Source organism: Tympanuchus pallidicinctus, unplaced genomic scaffold (genome assembly GCF_026119805.1).
Source record: "Tympanuchus pallidicinctus isolate F22 unplaced genomic scaffold, pur_lepc_1.0 scaffold16, whole genome shotgun sequence".
NCBI classification, from domain to species: Eukaryota; Metazoa; Chordata; class Aves; order Galliformes; family Phasianidae; genus Tympanuchus; species Tympanuchus pallidicinctus.
In genome coordinates, this window is record NW_026294679.1 from 7,852,460 (window position 1) to 7,873,421 (window position 20,962).

The 20,962-nt window shown below is 37.9% G+C and overlaps 1 protein-coding gene across 1 annotated transcript in view; it reads right to left on the reverse strand.

Moving 5' to 3' along the window:
- Positions 1-1,484: 1,484 nt before the first annotated feature.
- The window catches only part of NHLRC2 (NHL repeat containing 2), a 32,040-nt gene continuing 12,562 nt past the window's right edge, over positions 1,485-20,962 (reverse strand). Inside the window, exons 5-11 of the mRNA XM_052677662.1 lie at positions 19,850-19,979; positions 9,357-9,456; positions 8,650-8,881; positions 8,078-8,200; positions 6,847-7,056; positions 4,971-5,196; positions 1,485-2,317 (exon numbers count right to left, since the gene is read on the reverse strand). Coding sequence (XP_052533622.1) covers positions 2,049-2,317; positions 4,971-5,196; positions 6,847-7,056; positions 8,078-8,200; positions 8,650-8,881; positions 9,357-9,456; positions 19,850-19,979 — 1,290 coding nt within the window. The 3' untranslated portion in view covers positions 1,485-2,048. The remainder of the gene's footprint in view (positions 2,318-4,970; positions 5,197-6,846; positions 7,057-8,077; positions 8,201-8,649; positions 8,882-9,356; positions 9,457-19,849; positions 19,980-20,962) is intronic.

Here is a 20,962-nt window from a genome sequence, read left to right on the forward strand (position 1 = left end):
AACCTAAATAGAGTTAAGAATACATGGCCTTTCCCTATAGTAATATTTTAATTAAAAAAAATGTGATTTAGATTGCATTTGTGCAGCTTTTTTTCCTGAGTTTGAGAATAGAAGGCAGAATTTTATGATCCTTTTCAACTGAAAGACATTCTTTTTCTCTGATTTCCAATTAAAATTATTTTATATTGGTCTATCTGCTGAGTTACATTCTCAAGGTAACTTTAAGAGTTTGATCTGTTATTCTGAACTTCTGAAACTAACACTTGGGCTTTTTTAGTAAGCAGCAGAAAAGCTGTGATGTCGCTGGAAGCTGAGCTAAGGTTTCCTGGTTACCATCCAAAGTTAGATAAACACCAAAAGAAATCTGAAGGGGTTGCAATAAAATGTAAGAAATGTTAAATGCACCAAGCAATTTCTTTAGCTTCATCTTTCCAAGGCATTTGCAACCTCTGAACAGCGTAGCAAAGCTCTATCCTTCTTCAGCATGGCATATGAGACTGTGAGGCTTACCCAAAGGGACTGAAAGACTGAATTATAGAAAACGTGGCTTTAAAAAAGCAAGCAAACAAAAGAAACACAAGAGAAGTAACAGTTCAGTCCTTGCCCTGCTGACAGGTGGTGAGATAATCACCATTTCTGCTACTACACAGAACTCAGAGAGGCTGGCACTTCAACAGAAGGAAAAAGCTTACCAACCCATATGGTCCCCCTGAACAAAAGTCCCTCGAGTTCATGACCAAGATGTCAGTCAGCTTTTAAGAAACATCAACAACAAATCACACTGGGGAATTACTGACAGGAGTCAGGAACCATGATGTCTGCTTTAGAAAATACCACATAAAAATTGTTCCACGACCACACTTCATTCTATGTGCAAAAATAACTACCTTCCAACTTACCAACAAATTCATCTCAGAACTGATCCTCATAATCAAAGCACTGACCCCAGCCCAGCTGCCACTTAGGCACTGTGGAAACCCTTCCAATTTGGGTCAGACACTCACACATCCTCCTGTATTCTTGGTACTCGCTATGGCAAATTGATCAAATTTTTTCTGCAGAACTTTTAAGCACCAAAGGCAGAGTTCTGGAGCACAGCTTCAAAGCATTTTGCTCGAAGATGAAATCACCAGCTCTCTAGCAAAATGTCAGAACCTCTAGACGTGGTATTATCACATGCATAGCTCTGATTCAGAGGCCACCGTAACAAATGAGTGTGTGGACAAACAGTGACTTCAAAAAACTCTGAACTGGGCTTCAAGAAGGAAGTATTACTCTAAGTATTTTAAGTTTGCAAGAAAGAAGTCTTCAGTCAATGTTTTACATTGAAATTTTAAAAGTGAGAAAGTGATTCACTTGCTTGAAATGGTTGACATTTAATTTTTGCAGTTTAGATAATCAAACGTTTTTTATCACTTACCATAAAATGTAAGTCAGTACATATTAGAAAGACTCCAGCATGGTTTTATGATTTTTTTTACAAATATACATATACATCAGAGAGGCACATTCTTTGTTAGAAATGAGTGTGATTTTTTTTTGGAGGAACTTAAACGCTTCCTGTCACAGGAATTTTTCCATGAAGCTGCGCTCTTCATATAAGGCAGTCAGACAGAGCTAAGAAAAACAATCAGCTTAAATAATACTAGAGCTACACTTAATTTAAGATCTATGTTCAAAACACACGTGCCATAGATGCTGTTCAGAAAAACAAGCAAGATGCTTCTTTTGCAGCCTTAAGAAAGAAACCTCGAGTTTTGACATTCTTTTACAATTTAAGGGCACAAAAGGAATCAGTAACTGTTAGTCTGAAGTAATCCAATGTCCAGCACAAAGAACTTCTTACAGTAACATCACAAAGCAGTCTTAACTCTTTCAAAAGGACCTGTTGCTCATTCCTTAGAACGGCACACATCCCATATATTCACAATTGGCAACAGAGTCTAGAGCATTACACCATCATTGCTGCTACTGTAATGAAAGGAAATGAGGTTCTGATCACGAATTTTCCCATTAAACTAAGAAACTCTACTTCATTTTACCAAGCACTAGTTAGTTATAAACGAATGTGTTAGTTCAACTTGAGTCACACCGCCTTGGTTTGTACTTCCTATCTGTAAAGGCTGATTGAATGAGATTCCTTTCATCATGCAGGCACTGCTACCTTTACTGCAATAGTAGAGGCACGCTTTGATAGCCAGCACAGCTTCGGCTGATAGACAGACTCTTGGTAGCTGAAAGGGAATGACAGTTTGACAGGAAACATCCTTAATGTCTCCAGACAGATACTGTCCTTGAAGCAGCCATGTATTATTACCTGCAAAAGAAGAACAACTTTTATCGTTAGGATATTTAACACCATATCTGAAAGCAATAGAGAACGCTAGTTTTACCTGCATGACAACATGGCCTTTCTTTACAATTTTTTAAGGATGGAAAGATCCAGAGCTTTGCTTCACAGCTATGGGAACTCTTCCTATTGTGGTACATGTACAGTACACCTTTGTTAAACACAGTGATCTGCAGTTTGTCCTATAGACTCTTCAGAGGATATTAAGATATACATTTTTTCTGAGATACATAAGCAAAACTCCTTAAATTAGTGGGCTGTTACACGATTTCATCAGAGGTCTAATTCTGCAGGTAAGATAACCACCATGAACGCACAGAACTGCAGGTACTTTATGACATTTCCACACAGAAACGCTGGCTTTACGAGCGGCATGCTGAAATTTACCAATGTTCAGGCAGTTACAACACGACTGGAGTTTCACATTGATTTAAATATTGAAAAGTGTGTGAACTACTCTACATCCAGCTCTACAATCAGCAGTCACTGCATTGTTCTCTGTGTTTCAGACTGCAGTGGGACGCATGAAGTGCTTCTGGCATTTTTCAGAGAACACATCAAAGCTGCTCTGGAAGTTACGAGCTTGCAATGACTTCTCATTGAGGTGAAGTCACTCAACTTCCTCCAGTTTCACAGATCCTCCATCACTAATCTGACGTAGATCCCCACCTCGACAATATCTAGAAGTGCTGCAGGCCGAAAGGTTTGCTGACTGTCCTGGAAATATTCTATTTGTTCTCGAAAGGCACAAACTGTGGTGAGAAATTACCTGAATTCATGAGGTATATCCACAGATTGTGGTTGCTGTACTGTATTTGTTGAATGCTTCTACAAACAATGAATTTAATTAAGCTATCACATGGACAGTCTGACACTTTGAAAGCTGGCCAAAAAACCATGAGTCACAAAATGAGATGTTTAGTTTCAGATCACTTTAATTGCATCTACAAGCTGTAATGACTATTAATATGTATTCATCATTGTAAAAGCCAACAAGGCACATAAATTCAGGCTGAGAACAGTTGCTAAAACTCAGCAGAATTTCAGAAAAAAATGACTTTTCAATACAGTCAAATGGGCAAAAACAACTGAAATACAAATGTTCTGTTCATTGCTTCTAAAATTTGACAAGGAAGCTAAAAAAAAAGTTATTCTAGGTCTTTTTGTTCTTTTAAACTGTTTAGCAAGGTTTGTTCTGCTGTATAATGCCTTAGTGGATATTTTAATAACTTACTCCAAGAGGTAACAGCTCTCTGTACATCACTGACTTCTAGAGTGTAAAAACAAATGCGTTCATATCACATCATCTGAGCACTAAATGTCATCCCTTCAACTCCAAGAACACCAGCTCATGGTGGCAGCCTTACTTAAGCACACAACACCTACTATAGATACTGCTTAGAAACACAGGTATTTCAGAGAGATGAATAAGTTAAACACATCAGACTTAAAGCAAATGAGCCGTATCTGAATAAGTCAAGAGCCAGGCAAAATGGTGTTAACATATAAAGAATGTGAAAAACCACAGGTGATTTTGTTTCATATGGTTGCCTTTCAAACGGTACTTGGTTCTAATGGTACTTCATGGAAGTTTTTACTTTGGAATGGTGCTTCCAAGGGCACTGGCAGATATTCCCTTCCGAGTGCAGCTGGAACACTGGAAAACATTGTCTCCAAGCACTCACTAATGGTCACCCTTTGCGAGAAGGTTTTTCAGATAACCTTACTATTTTTGTACCAAAGGGAATTTCAGGGAACACGCTCACACAGTCTAGTTACCAGTCACGACTATGGACAAAGCAGAGTCCAGAGTAAGGATGGTAATGATGGGTACAATTAAAATATGAACGTGTTCCATGTGCTCCTTTAAATATTTATTGAGAGAGATTAATTTAGACTCAGCACTCCCATTTCACAGTAACCAAGATGTGAAGTTACACTGCATCCAAAGTCACACAGAAAGAACCTCCAATAAACGTCAGTAATTTCTGCTTCCTTGACATACCAAAATTCATTTCTGATATAAGGTGTGCCTTGTTATAGAAATACTCAGGCACAAATAAACAACCAGGAATTACAACAAAGTCAGTTCAAAACGGTTAGGTGCAAATGTTCCTCCATTTCTGGAAGAGATGAAAGGAAAAAGTGAAATTTTATTCTGGAATATGTTTCAGCTTCTCAAGAAGCTGACAGGCAGTGAGGCTGAGATGAGCCATTCACAGAGAGAGTAAAGAGGGCAAGCATGTGAGAAGGAAAAATCTCAATTGTTCTGGGAACAGCACCTCTGCATGCCCTCACTGGCTGTTTGTTTCAAGGAAGTTTTACAAGAATTACCGCAGCGTGCGTTAACTCAAGCAAAAACCTTCTGGGCTTCTGCTGTACCAAGTGCTTTATTTTTTTTGCTTAGTTGGTTTTTGTTTAATTCTTCCCACTTCGATTTTCAAATGTAGCAACTCTAAATGGCATTTAGCACATCCCGATGTAAGTAATACAGCAGACTGGGAGGGACGTTTCGGCTCATCAGCCTGAGATCCCACGTATTATATACATGCACATAAAGACAATATCTACTTCTCTTATCTACTCCCATTCAACCAATAAAGCAACGTAAGCACTTTACCTTCTGCTGTGATAAACCAGGCATTAGGTGCTTCTTCGTTCAATTCTGAATCTGGAGGGAGAGTCAACTTCAATAGAAACTGAATGGTCTGACCGGGAGCTGCGCTCAGCGAAGGAAGCTGAATGTTTGGAGCAGATTTAGGCAGTTTTGGAAGGTTTGCAGTTTGGTCCTTTTGTGCAGCCGGATGATCTGTAACATCGCAGGTTTCTGGATTCAGGATAGGCAACTACCAGCAGAAATCAAAATATTAATTTTCCTTCGAATTGGTACAGCAAGTAGGCTTTCAGAACACAGCCTCACCTTCACAGCTGACACGGACTAGGAAAATTAACACATGACAATACAGCTACTGCACTCTGAGAGTCTGATAGATGCAATAATACTGCAGTGACAGGTGGAGAAAAGGAAGGGCAAAATGACTTCTTAAATTAGAAGGATGAAACTGATTGATCCCTAGAAAAATGTCTGCTATTAAAATCACAAAATCCGTACCTGTTTTACCATACCCACTATTTAATTGAAATGTTTAGCATTTGCCTTCCATTGTTATTTTAAATAAAATCTGGAGATACTTTCTGCTGATTGGGTGCTAACTGCATCCTTTGGTAATAAAATCCAAGAATCTAACTCTGCAGATTATACAGCAAAGTAAACAGCAATTTCCAAGAAGATGAACCTAGATGTTACATGGCATGAAAATTTAAACATACATTAAGATTGCATACTGTGAAGTGCAAGAAACTTACAAGAAAACAGCAGGACAACTACATCATATATTTATGAGAACATTAAAACATGGTGCCATTATAAGATGGACAGCAGTGCAAATCTGTTTTGCTTTCATGCTTACAAGCACACGAGCACTGCTGGATTTGAAAGTGGATTTCATTTGGCAACTTGAAAGCCCCAAAAAAGGAAGACATGAAATTCTGCACAGCATACACTAAAACTTCATGCTTGAAGTAAGTTTGGACGTTCAGCACCATAGCAGTAATATTAAGACATCACAGAATGCATTTTTGTCAAACTTGGAAGAATTTGGATCTACAGACTTGTAGTTTTGGAAGTACAGAAGAGTGACAACAATAATCTTGCTCTCCCCACAGCAGTTATGTTACAGAAATGTTTGTTGATTTTTCTCTCCAGATAGCTGCAGCAAGTTACTGTTTCTGTATTTTATTTTCTCAACACTGTGCAAATTTTGGGGTATATTTATATATCAGAAACACAGATGCAGAAGTAGAGACAACAGTGTTAACAAAGTAGGATCTGTTACAAACACTGTGGTAAGTAAGAAAAGTAAGCTATAAAGTAAGCTATAGCACAGTAAGCTACACAGAAATACACAAAGCACACAGGGTGAGATTTGCTCTGCTGTACAACAGTTTATGCAGTAGAAAATGTAGAATAGCTGAAATTTGGCAAAAATGCCACCTCAGATTGCCATCTTATCTTTGGGACAGACTATGTACTGCACCTCAAGTCAATGGTCTCCACAAACCACACCTTATGCCTTAATTAGAGGACCTGGTCATTGATTTTAATTCCACTCGTTATTAATGGAATTGCTGTTGCTTACAAAATTTTCATACTGAAAAACTGGGCTACACTATTTAATAGCTCGTATTTCAGCATTATTATTACTTAATAGAGGATAATCACTGTTTTCATGCAAAAGATGGCTTTCCAAGGACGAGGACTTTGAACAAAGATGCTAACAGGTGATGCTTGTTTGTCAGATCATCACAAAGCATTACGTGAATAAGTTACCAACAAGTTTATTAGCTAGACGTTTTTTATGCCATTTGCCAAAGCCTGGAATAGTAATTCACACCAAGAAACACCACTATCAGGCTGTTTAATAAATATTACTTGCCATGGACAGAATTTTTGTTTCCAAATCCAGCACTTTAATCTGGTGATTATTTGTGTCTGCAACATACATCAAACGGCCATTTTCTTCAACGCACAAACCTCCTGGTTCATTAAAAGTCGACTGTGTAAAGCTGGAGCCAACAACATTGCTTGCTTCTCCTGTGCCTGCCAGGGTAGCACAGTTCTTCATTTTGGGATCTACAACCTTAATCTAAGATTTAAAAAAAGATCAGGAAAAAAATTCCACTTTCTGAAAAAGAAACACGAGAATTCAGACGTTCTGCATTATATTATATCCCACATCTTCAGGAGACAGTGCTAAACTTGCTTCTCTTAGCTAACAAGCGTGTGTCCTAGAAGATAGGTCATCATACTTTACCAAAAGACATCTCCCTCCTTTCTTCCTGGACTTCATTCAGTTTTCTCCACTTAAGGCACCTATCCCTTTGGTATAAGCATACACTGAACAGCTTGTTTTTTTCTAGTATTTGTTGCCGTTGTGAAAACATTTGCAAAACAGTAAGACAACAAAACTAGGAGGCAGACTTTTAAATATGTTTTTCTAAAAATGGATGAGTTAGTTTTTTTTTTATTTCAAGTAATAGCAAAAAAGTTGATCATGTATAATGCTTTAAACAAAATCGCATCTGCACCTGAAATCTTAATGAGTGTCTACTGATACCTACCTTAGTCTTCAGGTAAAACAAATTACTTGCCTTTAATGCAATTAATCAACACACAGCTAGAAACTTTATGAAAACTTACAATGTCATGTGAAAGCAGTCATATAAAACAATGTCTCATCTCTGAATTCCAAGGGGTAATTCAAAACATGGGTGGCTTTTCTGAGGAAAGAGCCAGTCCTCTTGCTCTCCCAGTTTTATCAAACCTGCAGTATTCCTGAATAAACACTCCTAGCTGTTTTGCCATAGTTCACCATCTTTGGAAAGATATAAGGAATGAGTCTTTAGTTAGAACGGTAACTTGGCACAAAACTGACCTTCCTCAAGGCGCCACCATATCAACACAGCAGCGTATGGCAACAAAACAATGGGTAAAGAGGACTTATAAAGGAAGGAAGGAAGGGAAAAGAACCCACAAAAGAACTCTTATCGTTTGTTTCTTCAGCTCAACCAAGCACAATCTTCATACATTCTGAAAATAATCTCTTACAGTAGTAAAAATCGTGAAGAATTGTGAATTGTGTACCTGTCAAGCTACTACATGCTTACCTTATGATTATAGGAATCCGCCACATATAGCAGCTTTCTTTTCTTGTCCCATGTTATTCCTAGGGGATGCTGCAGCTTGGCATTTATGCCTGCTCCATCCACATCACCAAAGGCAAACAAATTCTGAAGATGTTATCAAATGAAATTATTTGATTATTCAATGCTGGTATTAATTTAAACTGTTGGAATTAAGTGGAAATTCACTGACAAAAAAAAATATCATGACAACTTCAAAAAAAGGATACTGAAAACGAGGAAGCAAGAATGCTAATGATGGAAATGGAAATTATCACATTTAAATTATCAGTATGAATCCAGCTGGCTTTAACGACCACGCAACGCAGTTTCTGTTCAACTATCTTACAAACAAGTCAAGTGATTTTGTATCTGAGGAGCAACAGTCTGCACTATAACCTGAGCACCACCACTGGCACACATTTGCATTCCAAGCAGTGAAGTTAAGAAACTGACGGCCACAGAAACTAATTTACCCTCTCACCCCAAAAGTGGTTCCTCCAGGTCAGGCTTGAGAAATATTAGTAGGGCAGTGTGGGGAAGTTTGAAGTGATTACCAATGGATCTCTCTCTCCTCCTACAAGGTGCTTCACAGCTCCATCTTTCAGAGAGATCATTCGCACAGTGCTGCTCTCACTATCTGCTACAAAAAGGCAGTTCCACGGCTCTTCGGAAGCCAGAGAGAGTCCAGAAGGCTGTGCAAAGCCGGCCTTATGAGGGTAGGCATTGTTTCTGTTCTCTTCATTTCCACTCCCAGCAAATCGAAGACAGACTCCTTTCTTTAAATCACTGAAGAAAAATAGCACTTATCTTCAGGAACAAGTCTGACATAGTTCAGACGTTATGCAGAAACACAAAATACAGGAAGAGCACTTGTAAGTTATAAAAACAGCTCCACTATGACGGCATAAGGAATTACTCAAAGGCTTTATGCTATCTTTTAATTCAACTTGGTTTATCACTCACCACTAGATAATTCAAATGGAACGAAAAGTAACATTACAATGTACAACTGTACCTTACTGTCATAGAGCTTTTTAGCACAGGTAGTGTATTTCATTTCCTCTAACAGATGTGGGTAAAAGCACACAGCCATTAAAGGACACAAGCCTTTTCACTTTGAACAGCAGTAGCAAGCTTTAAGCTAAGTTACAGGTTGAGCTAAATTACTTTAATTTAATCAATTTATCTGTCTCTTTGGGGTTTGAAGGCTAGTTATCCAGACAAACAGCAGTTTCACACGTCTCCTACTGCAACTGCTTACCTTCCCTTTGGAAGTTTTCCACCTTCCAACATCAGTGCCCATACCTGATGAATGCCTGCCATTGCTATCCATAAAACATCGTCCTCCTGGGTCCCTGAAACTTAAAAAAAAAAAAAGGATATATAAGAACAGATGAAAAAGAACCAAAAAACAAAAACCACCCTTTGTAAATGGATCATAAAACAAACAAGCCGACAAACCAATCCTGCCATCCCCACTGTTCCAGCTCACTGTTTGCCACAGGGAAAAACAAAAAACAAATAAACAAGCCACAGAGCAAGAGAGCAAGAGAATGTCTTTCATTTACCAAGAAATCTGTTCTTACATTCTCTTCCCAAGGATATAGAATTATGTTTTTAATATCTGTACCTGGTAAGGACAATACTTCAAATGGGATTTGCTCTTTGGAAGACTCTGCTATTGGGTCCATGTTTCACCTGTCATTTTGGGACTGCATGTTAACACATGTGTTTTTCCTGATCATGGATTTCAGGGTGGTGGTTTTTTTGTTTTGTTTTAAACTAAGCTAATGGCCAAATTAGACACAATCAAACGCTATTCATCACTGTTTACAAGCCTTGAGAGGAATAACAAGGAAAGCACCTTTCAGATCAAATGTTCATGTTAATTCCTGGTCATTTATCCTGAAAGTTCAGATATTCTCACTGTGTTACACTTAGCAGTCCCACTGAACCCAGTGAAGCACCAATGACAGTAAAGACAGGGTACACGATGTTTTTAACATAACACAAACTGACGCTGTCCAGTCTCCAAGTTGTTTTCCCTGTGCACACACACATTATTGCACATAAAAGATGCAGAGCTATGGAACAGTGATGTTCTGATCAAGCATATATCAAGCATCTAATTTTTTCCAACACTAATATTCACCAGTCCAAATCTATAAAATCAAACAAAGCTCTCCTAGATAATACATCACAAATAAAACAACAGAAATAGAAACAGAATATTCAAGTGCTCTCTAGCTCAAAATATATCACATTACGTAAGAAATAACATCAGGTTAAAAATTAAAATTAACTACTACCTTATCAACAGAAAAGCACTTCTAAAAGGCTCAAAGACAATTTTTAACACATATGAGCTTATAAAGCAACCTCCATCTTACAGCTATTCCTGCAAACAACCTCTTGGACCAGCCCAGGTTCCAAAACAAAGGCAATTATATGTGAAATGCTTGCCAACATCTTAGATCTGTGAAGTCAGTCCAAAGCAATCTTTTAAAACGAAATTGCCACGATTGCCCCAATTGATATTCTGCTGCTGTTCCTTCAATCCTAAATCTTTCTTTGCAATGCAGACTGCAAGCAGAAGAAAACAGCACCCCATCTTCAGCATCAATCTGCTCACTGTGAGCTCTCTTAGGATAGCATTGGTATGACTGCAATGCAGTTTTGGTTCAGCCTTTCCTATTGGATGAAGATACAAGTTTCCAAGACGGTGATCAAAGGAACTGTGCTGACCCTCTCCTGCACTTCCACATAGCTCCATGTTTTTTACTCAAAGCGAAGTTCCAAGAATAAAAGTCAGACTTCCAAAATACCTGAATGCTTTTCGATGAGACGGAATGTTTGCAAAATCAGTTGGAAATAAACATTTTGTCACTCATCAGAGACAAATGCTTTTTACCAAAGCACTGGCAATACAGTGCCCTGCCCCACACACCTAACAAAACTCCCCAAAACACAGAATCCCCTTTGGTTCCAGCATGTTTCTAAGAGATTGAATTGAGAAAATGACTTAGGAAACATTTTACTACTTCCTATAAAGTGCATGATCTACTTCCAGGATTTTGTGTCTACGCTGTACAGTTTGCACTTTTCAGGTGCTACAATTCTGAGGATCCCAGAGGGATGCTAAAATCACTGGTCAACTCCAGAAACAAGCTTTACATCTTGCTGTGCTGCACTTTGCATTCTGAGGGGTGTCGAGAACAGCTTTGTTCATTACTTCATATTCACTTCACCCAACAATTAAAGGAAGGAGGAAGACTAGAGCTGAGCATTTCAGAAAATTCCATTCTATAAAATCCAATTTCTGTAATTCCACCCACTGCTGCTCCCCTGTGACAGCTGTAAGGTTTAAACATAAAAAAAGTGCCTTACTCTAATTCTGCACATCAAAAGGCTCATCAAACATGAGACACAGGAAAAAAAGTATAAATATTAATTTCAAATTTTACAGAATATGCAAGATCAACAGAGATGGGATTCCTTCTTCATTTGGAGATCAAGAGAGGAAAAGTAAATAAGAACAACAAGAAGCAATCACTGTAACAAATATTTTCTTCTGGACAGTAGTTAAAACAAATGGAATGGATAAAGCACAGTGACAGCACAAACACACTGAGTTGTGGAAAATATGTCAGAGATTTAATAGAAAAAAAAATTACAGAAAACCAGAAAAGCAAAACCAATGCCAATGGCCACACAGAAAACATTTTTTTTTAAACAAGGTGGTCCTGACACTACAGAGTTTAATGTTATACGTTATGAAATGGAAGCAAACAACCAAAAAAACCTCAGACTCTTCTTTGAGGACTGAGCATTTTGGGGACACAGCACCACTGTCATCCTTGCACTGTTCCCACAAGAGGAGGGAACTGGGGAGAACTGCTTGCTGAAGTGATGATAATGCCAACATTGCCATAACTCCTTATCATCCTTGACTGGAAAGAATTTACTTTGAAAGAATTTATTATAAAACAACATAAAAGAACAAAGCAACTCTTTTACATTTATTCAATTAAGCACATTCCAAACTATCTCGAGCTGCTCTAAAAGTCCAGTGTAGTTTCTCCTTATTAGGGTATGTACTTTCTTATCTTTAGTGCTGCCTGTATCAAAGCAGAGTATGGCTTACTAAAGTGATATACTTACAGTATAAAGATTCACTCCTAATAAACTAGAGCTCTGAATGCATTTGTGTGATGTGGTATACGATATTTCAGTGCTTTTTAGTTCCTGAGTCTGCCTGTGCTACATATCTGTGTTTTAAGACCTCATAATCCTGTATGTACACACACTCAATTTTAAATAGTTTAGGAATACTGCTGACCTTTTAAAGACACCAATCTGAACACACCAAACGGACTATCTGTTGTAGCAGGCAACACCTACTTGAAGAGATTCCATTCCCAGGCCTGCCACACACTTCCAGTTGCCCCTGTGGGGACTTCTTGCTTCCTTTCAGTTTGGGAATTGAAAGTCTGGAAATCAAAGTCACATCTCACAGCTGGCACCACTGGTATTTTCTAAACAGATTGAAGTTTGAAAATATAATGTGCATCAACTAATGTTATCTTTTAAAAATGCAACAGTAACCAAGAAGATTGTTGGTGTGCTCACCTGGCGCAAAACCCCCGCAGGCAACAAGGGCTGATCAATGGCCCCCTCCTCTTACAGGCACACATGCTGCATTTGCATGCATATGGATATAAGCCTTGTCCTCATTGAAGCCAGTGGAAGTTTAGCACACTAAATCCCAATCTGACTAATACAATGGCTAGAGAATCACTGTTCTTTTTCCAGTGAGACAGAGACAGCAAGTCGCAGAAACAAATGCCTTAGCACTCTGAGTCTGGACACACACATCATCCCTTTTGGAGGAGGAAAAGTTTTCCTTTTTTCCATGCTTTTTTTCACATACTTCTGCATCACGCAAACAGCACGATCTTCCATGAAACAAAATGCATTTAGAATTTTCCTCCTCAGTAAACGACTCCTAACCTCTAATCAAGGGAAATCCACGCACATGAATAGCAAGTGGATGCTCAACTTTGAGAGATAAAAGAGAACTAAAAATAACAGCTATGATCTGACGGCATGTTTAACACCAACAAGCTAATTTAGCTTATCTACTGACGGATACAATACCATAACTACGAAAAAGCTAAGATTGGTTACATGTTTTATTCATTCTTGTCAGAGAACAACCACATACACTCAAGCTTAGGTCAGTACTGCACTCCCTCTCAATGAACTTCCCACATTGAAAAGTGCTTTCAGCATCAAAGCAGGCAAGCTCAGAAGCCACTCATCCTGACCTAACATGCTCATCAAAGCCTCTAAGATTTGTCAGGGATGTTTATTTTCAGCAGATCTTCATCTGGAACTTAACATCAGAATCAGTATCCAATGCCTGAAAGTGTTCAGGCATCTGACCAACAGTTCTAACATTTTTCTAATTCACAAATAAGATTTGCACACTGCGGAAGGAAGAAACCGTATAACCAACATTACAGCTACAAATATCATAATTTATAACCAACATTACAGGTACAAGTATAATAATATACAAATATACAGAGGGCACTGAAAAGTCATGGAACTGAAGATATTACTGAGCTGTCTGTTCAGATGGTATCTGCTAAACCAAATGTTTCTTTTGCTATTGAAAATCATCATTATCCATTTTGTCAAGATTTAGAAAAGTCTTAATAGAAAATAAGTCTGTCAAACTAAATTATATAGGATCACCGGTGGAAATCCAGTCACAATTCCCATGCAGATGTTATGTTCATCTCAAAGGCGTGTTATACTAATACCAGTATCTAATTTCTTGCCCTAAATCTACAGTGAAATGTAAAATACTATTAAAGTCTATTGGTGTTACTATTCAGCAATACCATGAACTCTTTAATCACTTAAGGACCATTCACAAAGAGATTTAGGATCTGGTTTGAGAAGACTGACAAAGCTGTCTCATGTCAGCAATGTTTCTAACGTGACTTTCTGTGCCGTTCATGACTAGAGGGGCAGCTGATGCCCAAAGCTGGCTATAGGTATCTCTGAGCTGGTACTTTGCACTGGAAACCTCTGAAGAGATGAGAAGGCCTTTTGTGTTTCAGCTAAGTCCTCACTGATACATCATGCAGTCATATCATATATGCAAGATACATTTAGAGCAATTCAAATTTGAGTCATCAAAAGAAATGATTCCTAATTAAAGCCTGATGATCTCATGAAGGAGCCCTTTAATTTCCATAGCCAAGGAAAATTCCTTCCACAAGTCAGTGGAGGCTAGAGCCTCGATGCCAGAATGAGACCAAACTAGAAGGGAAAAGAAAACTGACATGCAGAAAAGCATGCTTCCAAGACAGAGATAGTTCAGGCACACAATGTAATGTTAATTACTTATAGCTGAAGTGATTATTGCTTTTTTTGTTTGTAAAATTAGGGGAGAATTGCTAGGAATCATTCAGAAAAAAAAACCAGAGTATTTCCCTGGGAATACATTTATACTAAATAACTGTCTAGAGGAAACACCAGGAAAGAACTCTATATACTTTTGCCCTTTAAGGGCTTTAAAGATTGTATCAGTCTTACAAGGTATGGTACTTTCACTTAAATAATAGATATTATTTAAAATGTAAATACCACACTGACTTAAAAATTTCCAGTTAGTTTACTGAAAGCACAGCCAACACTGTGCTTGGGAGGATCTATAAATAGGATACAATCATGCAACTTAAGACTGGATTTTGGAATGTGAAACACACAGTTATGTCACCAAGCACAGGTCATTGTCCTTTACCTCCCAGCAAGAATGCAGCTATCAAGAACATTTCACACTCAGATCAACTGTGCATTTAAGCATCACTTGCTTTCAACACCCACTGAATAAAAATAGAAGAGGACAACAGAGAAAGCTAAAAAAGCACACAGTCATTTAATAAAGTATTTTTAAGCTGCTGGCCCTTCCCCTGTATTGTCTGCTTCCTGCATAATCTGAGTCGATTCAAATTCCAGAACCACTTTCAACAACAGAATTTAATCCATGGAGTTCATTCAAGACTTTCAAAAGGGGAGGGCAAAACTGAAGCTTACCCTCAATTAAAGATGGCAAGGAAGAATACTGTTTATCTGAATTCCAGCACAATGTTTGTCTTAACCCCCCTACCTTAGAAAGACATTTCTATCACCTTCCTATTAAGAGGTATTTCAGTCACTTAACCTCCTTGCCTCAAGTTTCAGCATCTGTATAAAACAGAAGCTTGTTATCTCATACAAGCACTGTCAGGATGGTTCAAAGTATAATAGTAGCATCTGCTCTGAAGATGAACTTATCTATGCCTTCATTAACTTTTCCTCTCAACATTTTTATCTTCAAAATATACAGAAAGCAAATTCTAATCACACAGAACTGTCTACCAGCAGGGATACATCTGGTTTTCATAAGGACGACATTACACCCTTTCAGGTCTTTGGTTTTGCTCATCTGATTAAATGAGAACTTTATCCTTATGAATACAGGTTTTCAAAAATGATCAGAAACCACAGAACTGAACTGCATATGGAATTAAGAAGTCTGACTCTTTAAGTATTCTCAGAAGCGAATTTACACAAAAAAATGTCATTCACTGAAACCGTTTCCTGTATCGCCACAACATATGTCAGCAACAGATTTGAGGACTTCAGTGGGCTTTGAATCAGGCTAAATGTCATCTGGGATCCATGAGACAACTGAAATGTTACAACTAAGCTTTGTATTTACTTCACACCTTTATGCCTACTGTCTCAAAGCGATAATGACTTTGAACACAGAGTTGGAGGATTAACTGAGGGCTTTTCTTAGTTCTGTGCACGGCACCTTTTATTTAGACCAGGATCTGAATTTAAGATCACAACAAACAATACATTAAAAACTTACGAAGCAAACAATGCAGTCTTTAAATTGATCAATACTTACTTTAAACTTTATGTAGGAGGATTAATCTTGGATGAGATCTGATTGATAGAGGCAAAAAATTAATCTCTCAAGACGTAACCTTTCCCTCTGACACTCTGAGAAAGGTCAGCAGAAGCTGTTTAATACCACTTTCATCTTTTCTTTTTTTAACTCCTCTCATGTTTTGATTAGCATGGCTCTGGGCCATCACTTGTTTAAAAGCTGTAATATCCATAAATCTACATTCTGAAAAAAAATGTTTCTTGTACAGTTTAAATTACATAGATCTATGGAAAACAGAGAGGCATGAATCTATTTCCCATATGCCATTCCAGTTCTGGCAAAAGTCAGAATTATAAATTATAAAATTTGGAATAATGAACCATAAGTATTTCATACACGCATAGACTCCCACAGCTTGCAGTTACATTACAGGAATGGGCACTACTCTCCAGATGCAAACAAAAGTCATTTGGGAAACTTTATTCATCCAAATGCATTAAGAGATACGGACAAAATAGTTTTGATAACTTGTAGACAGCACAGTGAGAGTCACCAACAGAAGTCTGGCTTTCTGCTCAGGGACAGTTCTCTATGTGGTAGAGGCTTCCAATAGAATTAGCTTCATATGGGTTTACCACATAACATATGCATTCTAATGGACCTTATGAGAATGTCCTACTAGGTTCCAGCGACTTACATTAAGACAAACCCTACCTAATGAGTTTTTTAGTGTTAACAAACCTAAGGAAAACAAAACAAAAGGAAAAAAAACTCACTACAGCTCATGACTGTATCCATGCCATAATGCATATGTGGTGCAAACTACAACACAGTCCTGGCTCCTTGCGCACAATCTGGTTGTTTTTGTGCTTCATCTTAAGACAGCACTACAGTGAGCATCACTCATTCACTTGTTCAAAACTCTGATTCTTCAAGTTTCCTTGAAAACGGTGACTTAATTCCAATTTTGGTCCCCTGAAAACATTCCAATTTCTATGGTGCTCCCAAAAATACTGCACACGCACCAAGAATAAGTAAGCACTTGTACCAACCACTCATCAGTGCTGTCTACATTTGATAGATTTCATTTTAGTCCAGTAAGCTAAGCCCCCTAGAAAGACCCCCTAAAATCTAAAACATAGAGACTGCTGCACAGAGTTCAACCCCAGCTACATGTTTTGAAGTTCTTTTAGCAAACCTAATGAAATGAACGTGACACCATGACATGAGGTATCAGAAACACCCTTCAAGAAAGCTGCATTGAAAAGACCAGCCTGAGGCTGCTGCTCTGACATGTAAGGCTGTTTTAGGAGACCTTCAGGAGCAGCAGGGGAAGGAACTGAGGCAACTATGTGCAGGACAGGCTCAGCCAAGGAATGCAGGAGGAAGCTGAAGTAGGTGAGCATGGCTGAAGTACTGCAGCCTGGGATGGTGAAAGGGAGTCTTCAGTTTTGTTTTACGCCATTTTCTGAGAGCTGTTATCATAAATGCCAACCACATACTCCAAGGAGAACAGAGAGCAAATCCTCCACACTGTAACACTGACTTAAAGAGGCTTCAGGAAGTGATCTAGTTCATTACCCTTCTTCAAGGAGATGCTATGTACCACCTCACATCTACAGCTCATGACCAACCATCAACCCATTTTCCAATACATCCAAAAAGACTCCGCAGTGTTGTTAGGTAGGAAGTTTTACCAACTTTACCAACCTTTCTATGCCAAATTTTGTCCTGCCCAGCGGAACATCTGGAAAACAAGATTGCTCTCACACTGTGGTCATCTGTAATTCAACTGTTCTCTTCATATGTACAATACGTGGCAGTATGTGGTACTGCCCCCTACTAAATATTAACAAAGCATTCCAAGCAGGTTTGCTGTATCAAAGTCATTTTCAAACTGTGCTTCCATCAATATACTGTCTGCCTTTTGTACTTTGATGACACTGGGCTATGGGACACATTGCTGTTAAAGCTACTCAGCATAACCTCATGTTTCCACAACTCCCTCTAGTTACAGTTTACTGAAGAGATTCACATAGATATTGCAATCATTTACATTTTCCCTACCTTGCCTTTCTCACACTAAACCATATCAAAACGCTTAAGAAATCCTAAAAGCAGCCCCCTCATTTTACCTATCTATCCTATTCTCTCAAAGAAGAGGAGATTAAATTGATTTAATCTCCTTTTAAATTCAAAGTTTTATAATATTTTTTAGAGATCTAAGCAGCCAACTGGTTGGTAGGATGTGACTGAATACGAAAAAATCCTACTCTGGTCTGAAAACAGTGCATTTAGAAAATCTGATTTTTATATAAACACTGATAAAAATTCAGCAATGTTAAACAGTGCAGATGACTAATTCTTTACAGGTGACTAATTCAGTGATTACTGTGTTCACGTTGATAACAATCATATCATTTAACATTTTACTTAACCATCAGAGCTCTCAAAAATAAAAGTATCAACAGATACTCAGCTACCGGTTGATGCAGGAAAAAAAGCACCATGAAAATGGCAAAGTATAATTAATGTATATTTTGAATAGTTCTGTTAAGAGGATTAAGTTTCTGATCCACTGGGGCAGTACTTTCTGAGTTGGAATTCTCCTCCATTAGTGATCTGTAAAATGGCTCTGCAACAACATCCCACGGCAACTGGGTTGCTGGTTCAGTGTGGTTCAATAAAATGAGAACTACAGCACTCAGACACAACAGTCTACTGGATCACAAGAGTGAAATCAGATTGGGAAAACATCATAAACAGCAATCCAAATCTGGTGAGATCCTCTTTCAGCTTTCCTTAAGTAAGACTCTGTAGGACTCTCAATCTGTAAGGGTCACTGACAGCATTAAACGTAACATTGATGCCTATGGCTTACTTTAGTAGTCAAGGCTGCTGGCAGTACACTGTATATAATAACAATGTATTTGTATCCTAAGACTACCATACAATCAGCATTCATGAACTAGCTACATGTTCTCTTAAACTAATTTTTTCTCCCTGATGCAAAGGGTTTTATGCCACAGACAATCATTTTTCTGTCATTAAGGAACTTGCATTTGCTAGCTCTAAATCATACTGAAATGGAAACGTAAGAAAAGAAGATACTAACTCCCAGTTAATAACATTTAAAATCATGGCAGTTATGTGATGTCAGGCTCAGGACTGTGTTAAGTTGATCAGGAAAGAAAACCACTTAAATCCTCAGGAGATGATTTTTTACATACTATCTTGTGAAGACTTCATTATGATCCCCTGAGGCTTGGAAGGTGTTTTCTGAGGTGTTCTTCTTCTATCTGTTTGAATCTACCATGATCTATTAGGCTAACAATTTCACGTCGTCTAAACAGGAATAAGCAGAAGTCATCAGATAAATTTATTTCCTAAACTCAAATATTTACAAATGGTGAGATGTCCATACAGCCAAGAAAAGGAACTTCAGACAATGTCTACTTCCTGTAAAATGCAGCTGCTTCTTCAGTCATCCTGGCAGAAAGCACTGGGCTAGCAAAGGCAATCACAATTTCCTTCTGTATTTGGACCAAGTAAATACATAACTTTCTACAGAGGAATTTTTCTTCAGGTTGGTTAACAGCTCACATTTTTTCAGGATTCACATCAGAAACACAGACTCAGCTAATAATAGTGGTACTTATACAGATGAAACCACCAGTTTTTAGACTCAATTGTAAAGTATGTCTTAATATTTCATGTTTTCGGTTATTACCAGAACAGCAAAACATTCAGCAAACACTCATGCATGTGAGATTTTGTTAAAAGCTCTACTGAAATTGCACCTGAATTTCCAAAGACCACATCCCACGGAGAGCTGATAGGCTGTTCTTCTCCTTTTGCTCCCCCTTCTTTATCAACACCTTGTATCCCAATGCCTGCTACAGTGGTCACAATCTCTAAATCCAGGTCAATCTGTAAGAAGCAAAATTATAAGCGTAGTTAATACAGAGGTAATACAGACAATCTGAGACAATCTATGTCATAAATGGTGTATCTTTGCAAGTAAAACTCAAATCCTAATAAATTTCAGGCATTTGCTTATGAAGGAAAATCATTAATTTTACCATAATGCTTTCTGCTGTTGGTAGGAGGGTAAGGCAGCAGGAAAAACAACTGAGTGCATTTCTCTTCCAGATGCACCAAAATTTAACACGGATTTGGTCAGCAATTTTAGAAGAAAGCATTAAAATTTTCTAGAGAAGTGTTTCAGATGGATGTGGTTACTTTAAACTTCTAAAGGAATATGCTATAAGAGCTCAGATACTGTAAATTATTTTTCATCATTACATAAAATAATATATACAAAGCAAATTATTTTTGCAGTTCATTTCATGCCTTAAAGCAAAAAATATTTTCTATTTCTGCAGCCCAAATCTACTTATCTTTTTTTTCCCCTATGTTTATATTCTAAGTGACTCCTGATATCTCTCTTTTAATAACAAGGTAACACAATATTGCTTCAGCAAACTTTTCATTATTCTAAGTTTGACCTCACTGGGCTTGAGATCCAATTCCAATTAAATATTAACAGCAATGTTTCTATGTGCTAAGAACTTGCACGTGTTAAACAGAAAAAAAACCCCACATGGATTAAAGCAGACTGTAGACCCAAACGTTTAGATATCCACCAATCCGTAAGAATACAATAACTTCTGATAAGAATCTGGAAGTGAAACAAAAACAACTTCTGCTTCCAGCACTAAGAATAGTTATTTCTTATAACAGGAAGGTAAGACTCACTAGAAGTAGTGCATAGCTTCATTTGCAAGGAAGTACAAAAGATAGATGCAGCCCTTTAAAAAACCACCATACAAAAGCATTTTTTAGGAAGCTGTTAGACCAAATTTCTTTCTCGATGTTGAGAGTATCTGCAGAATAAGTCACTTGATACACAT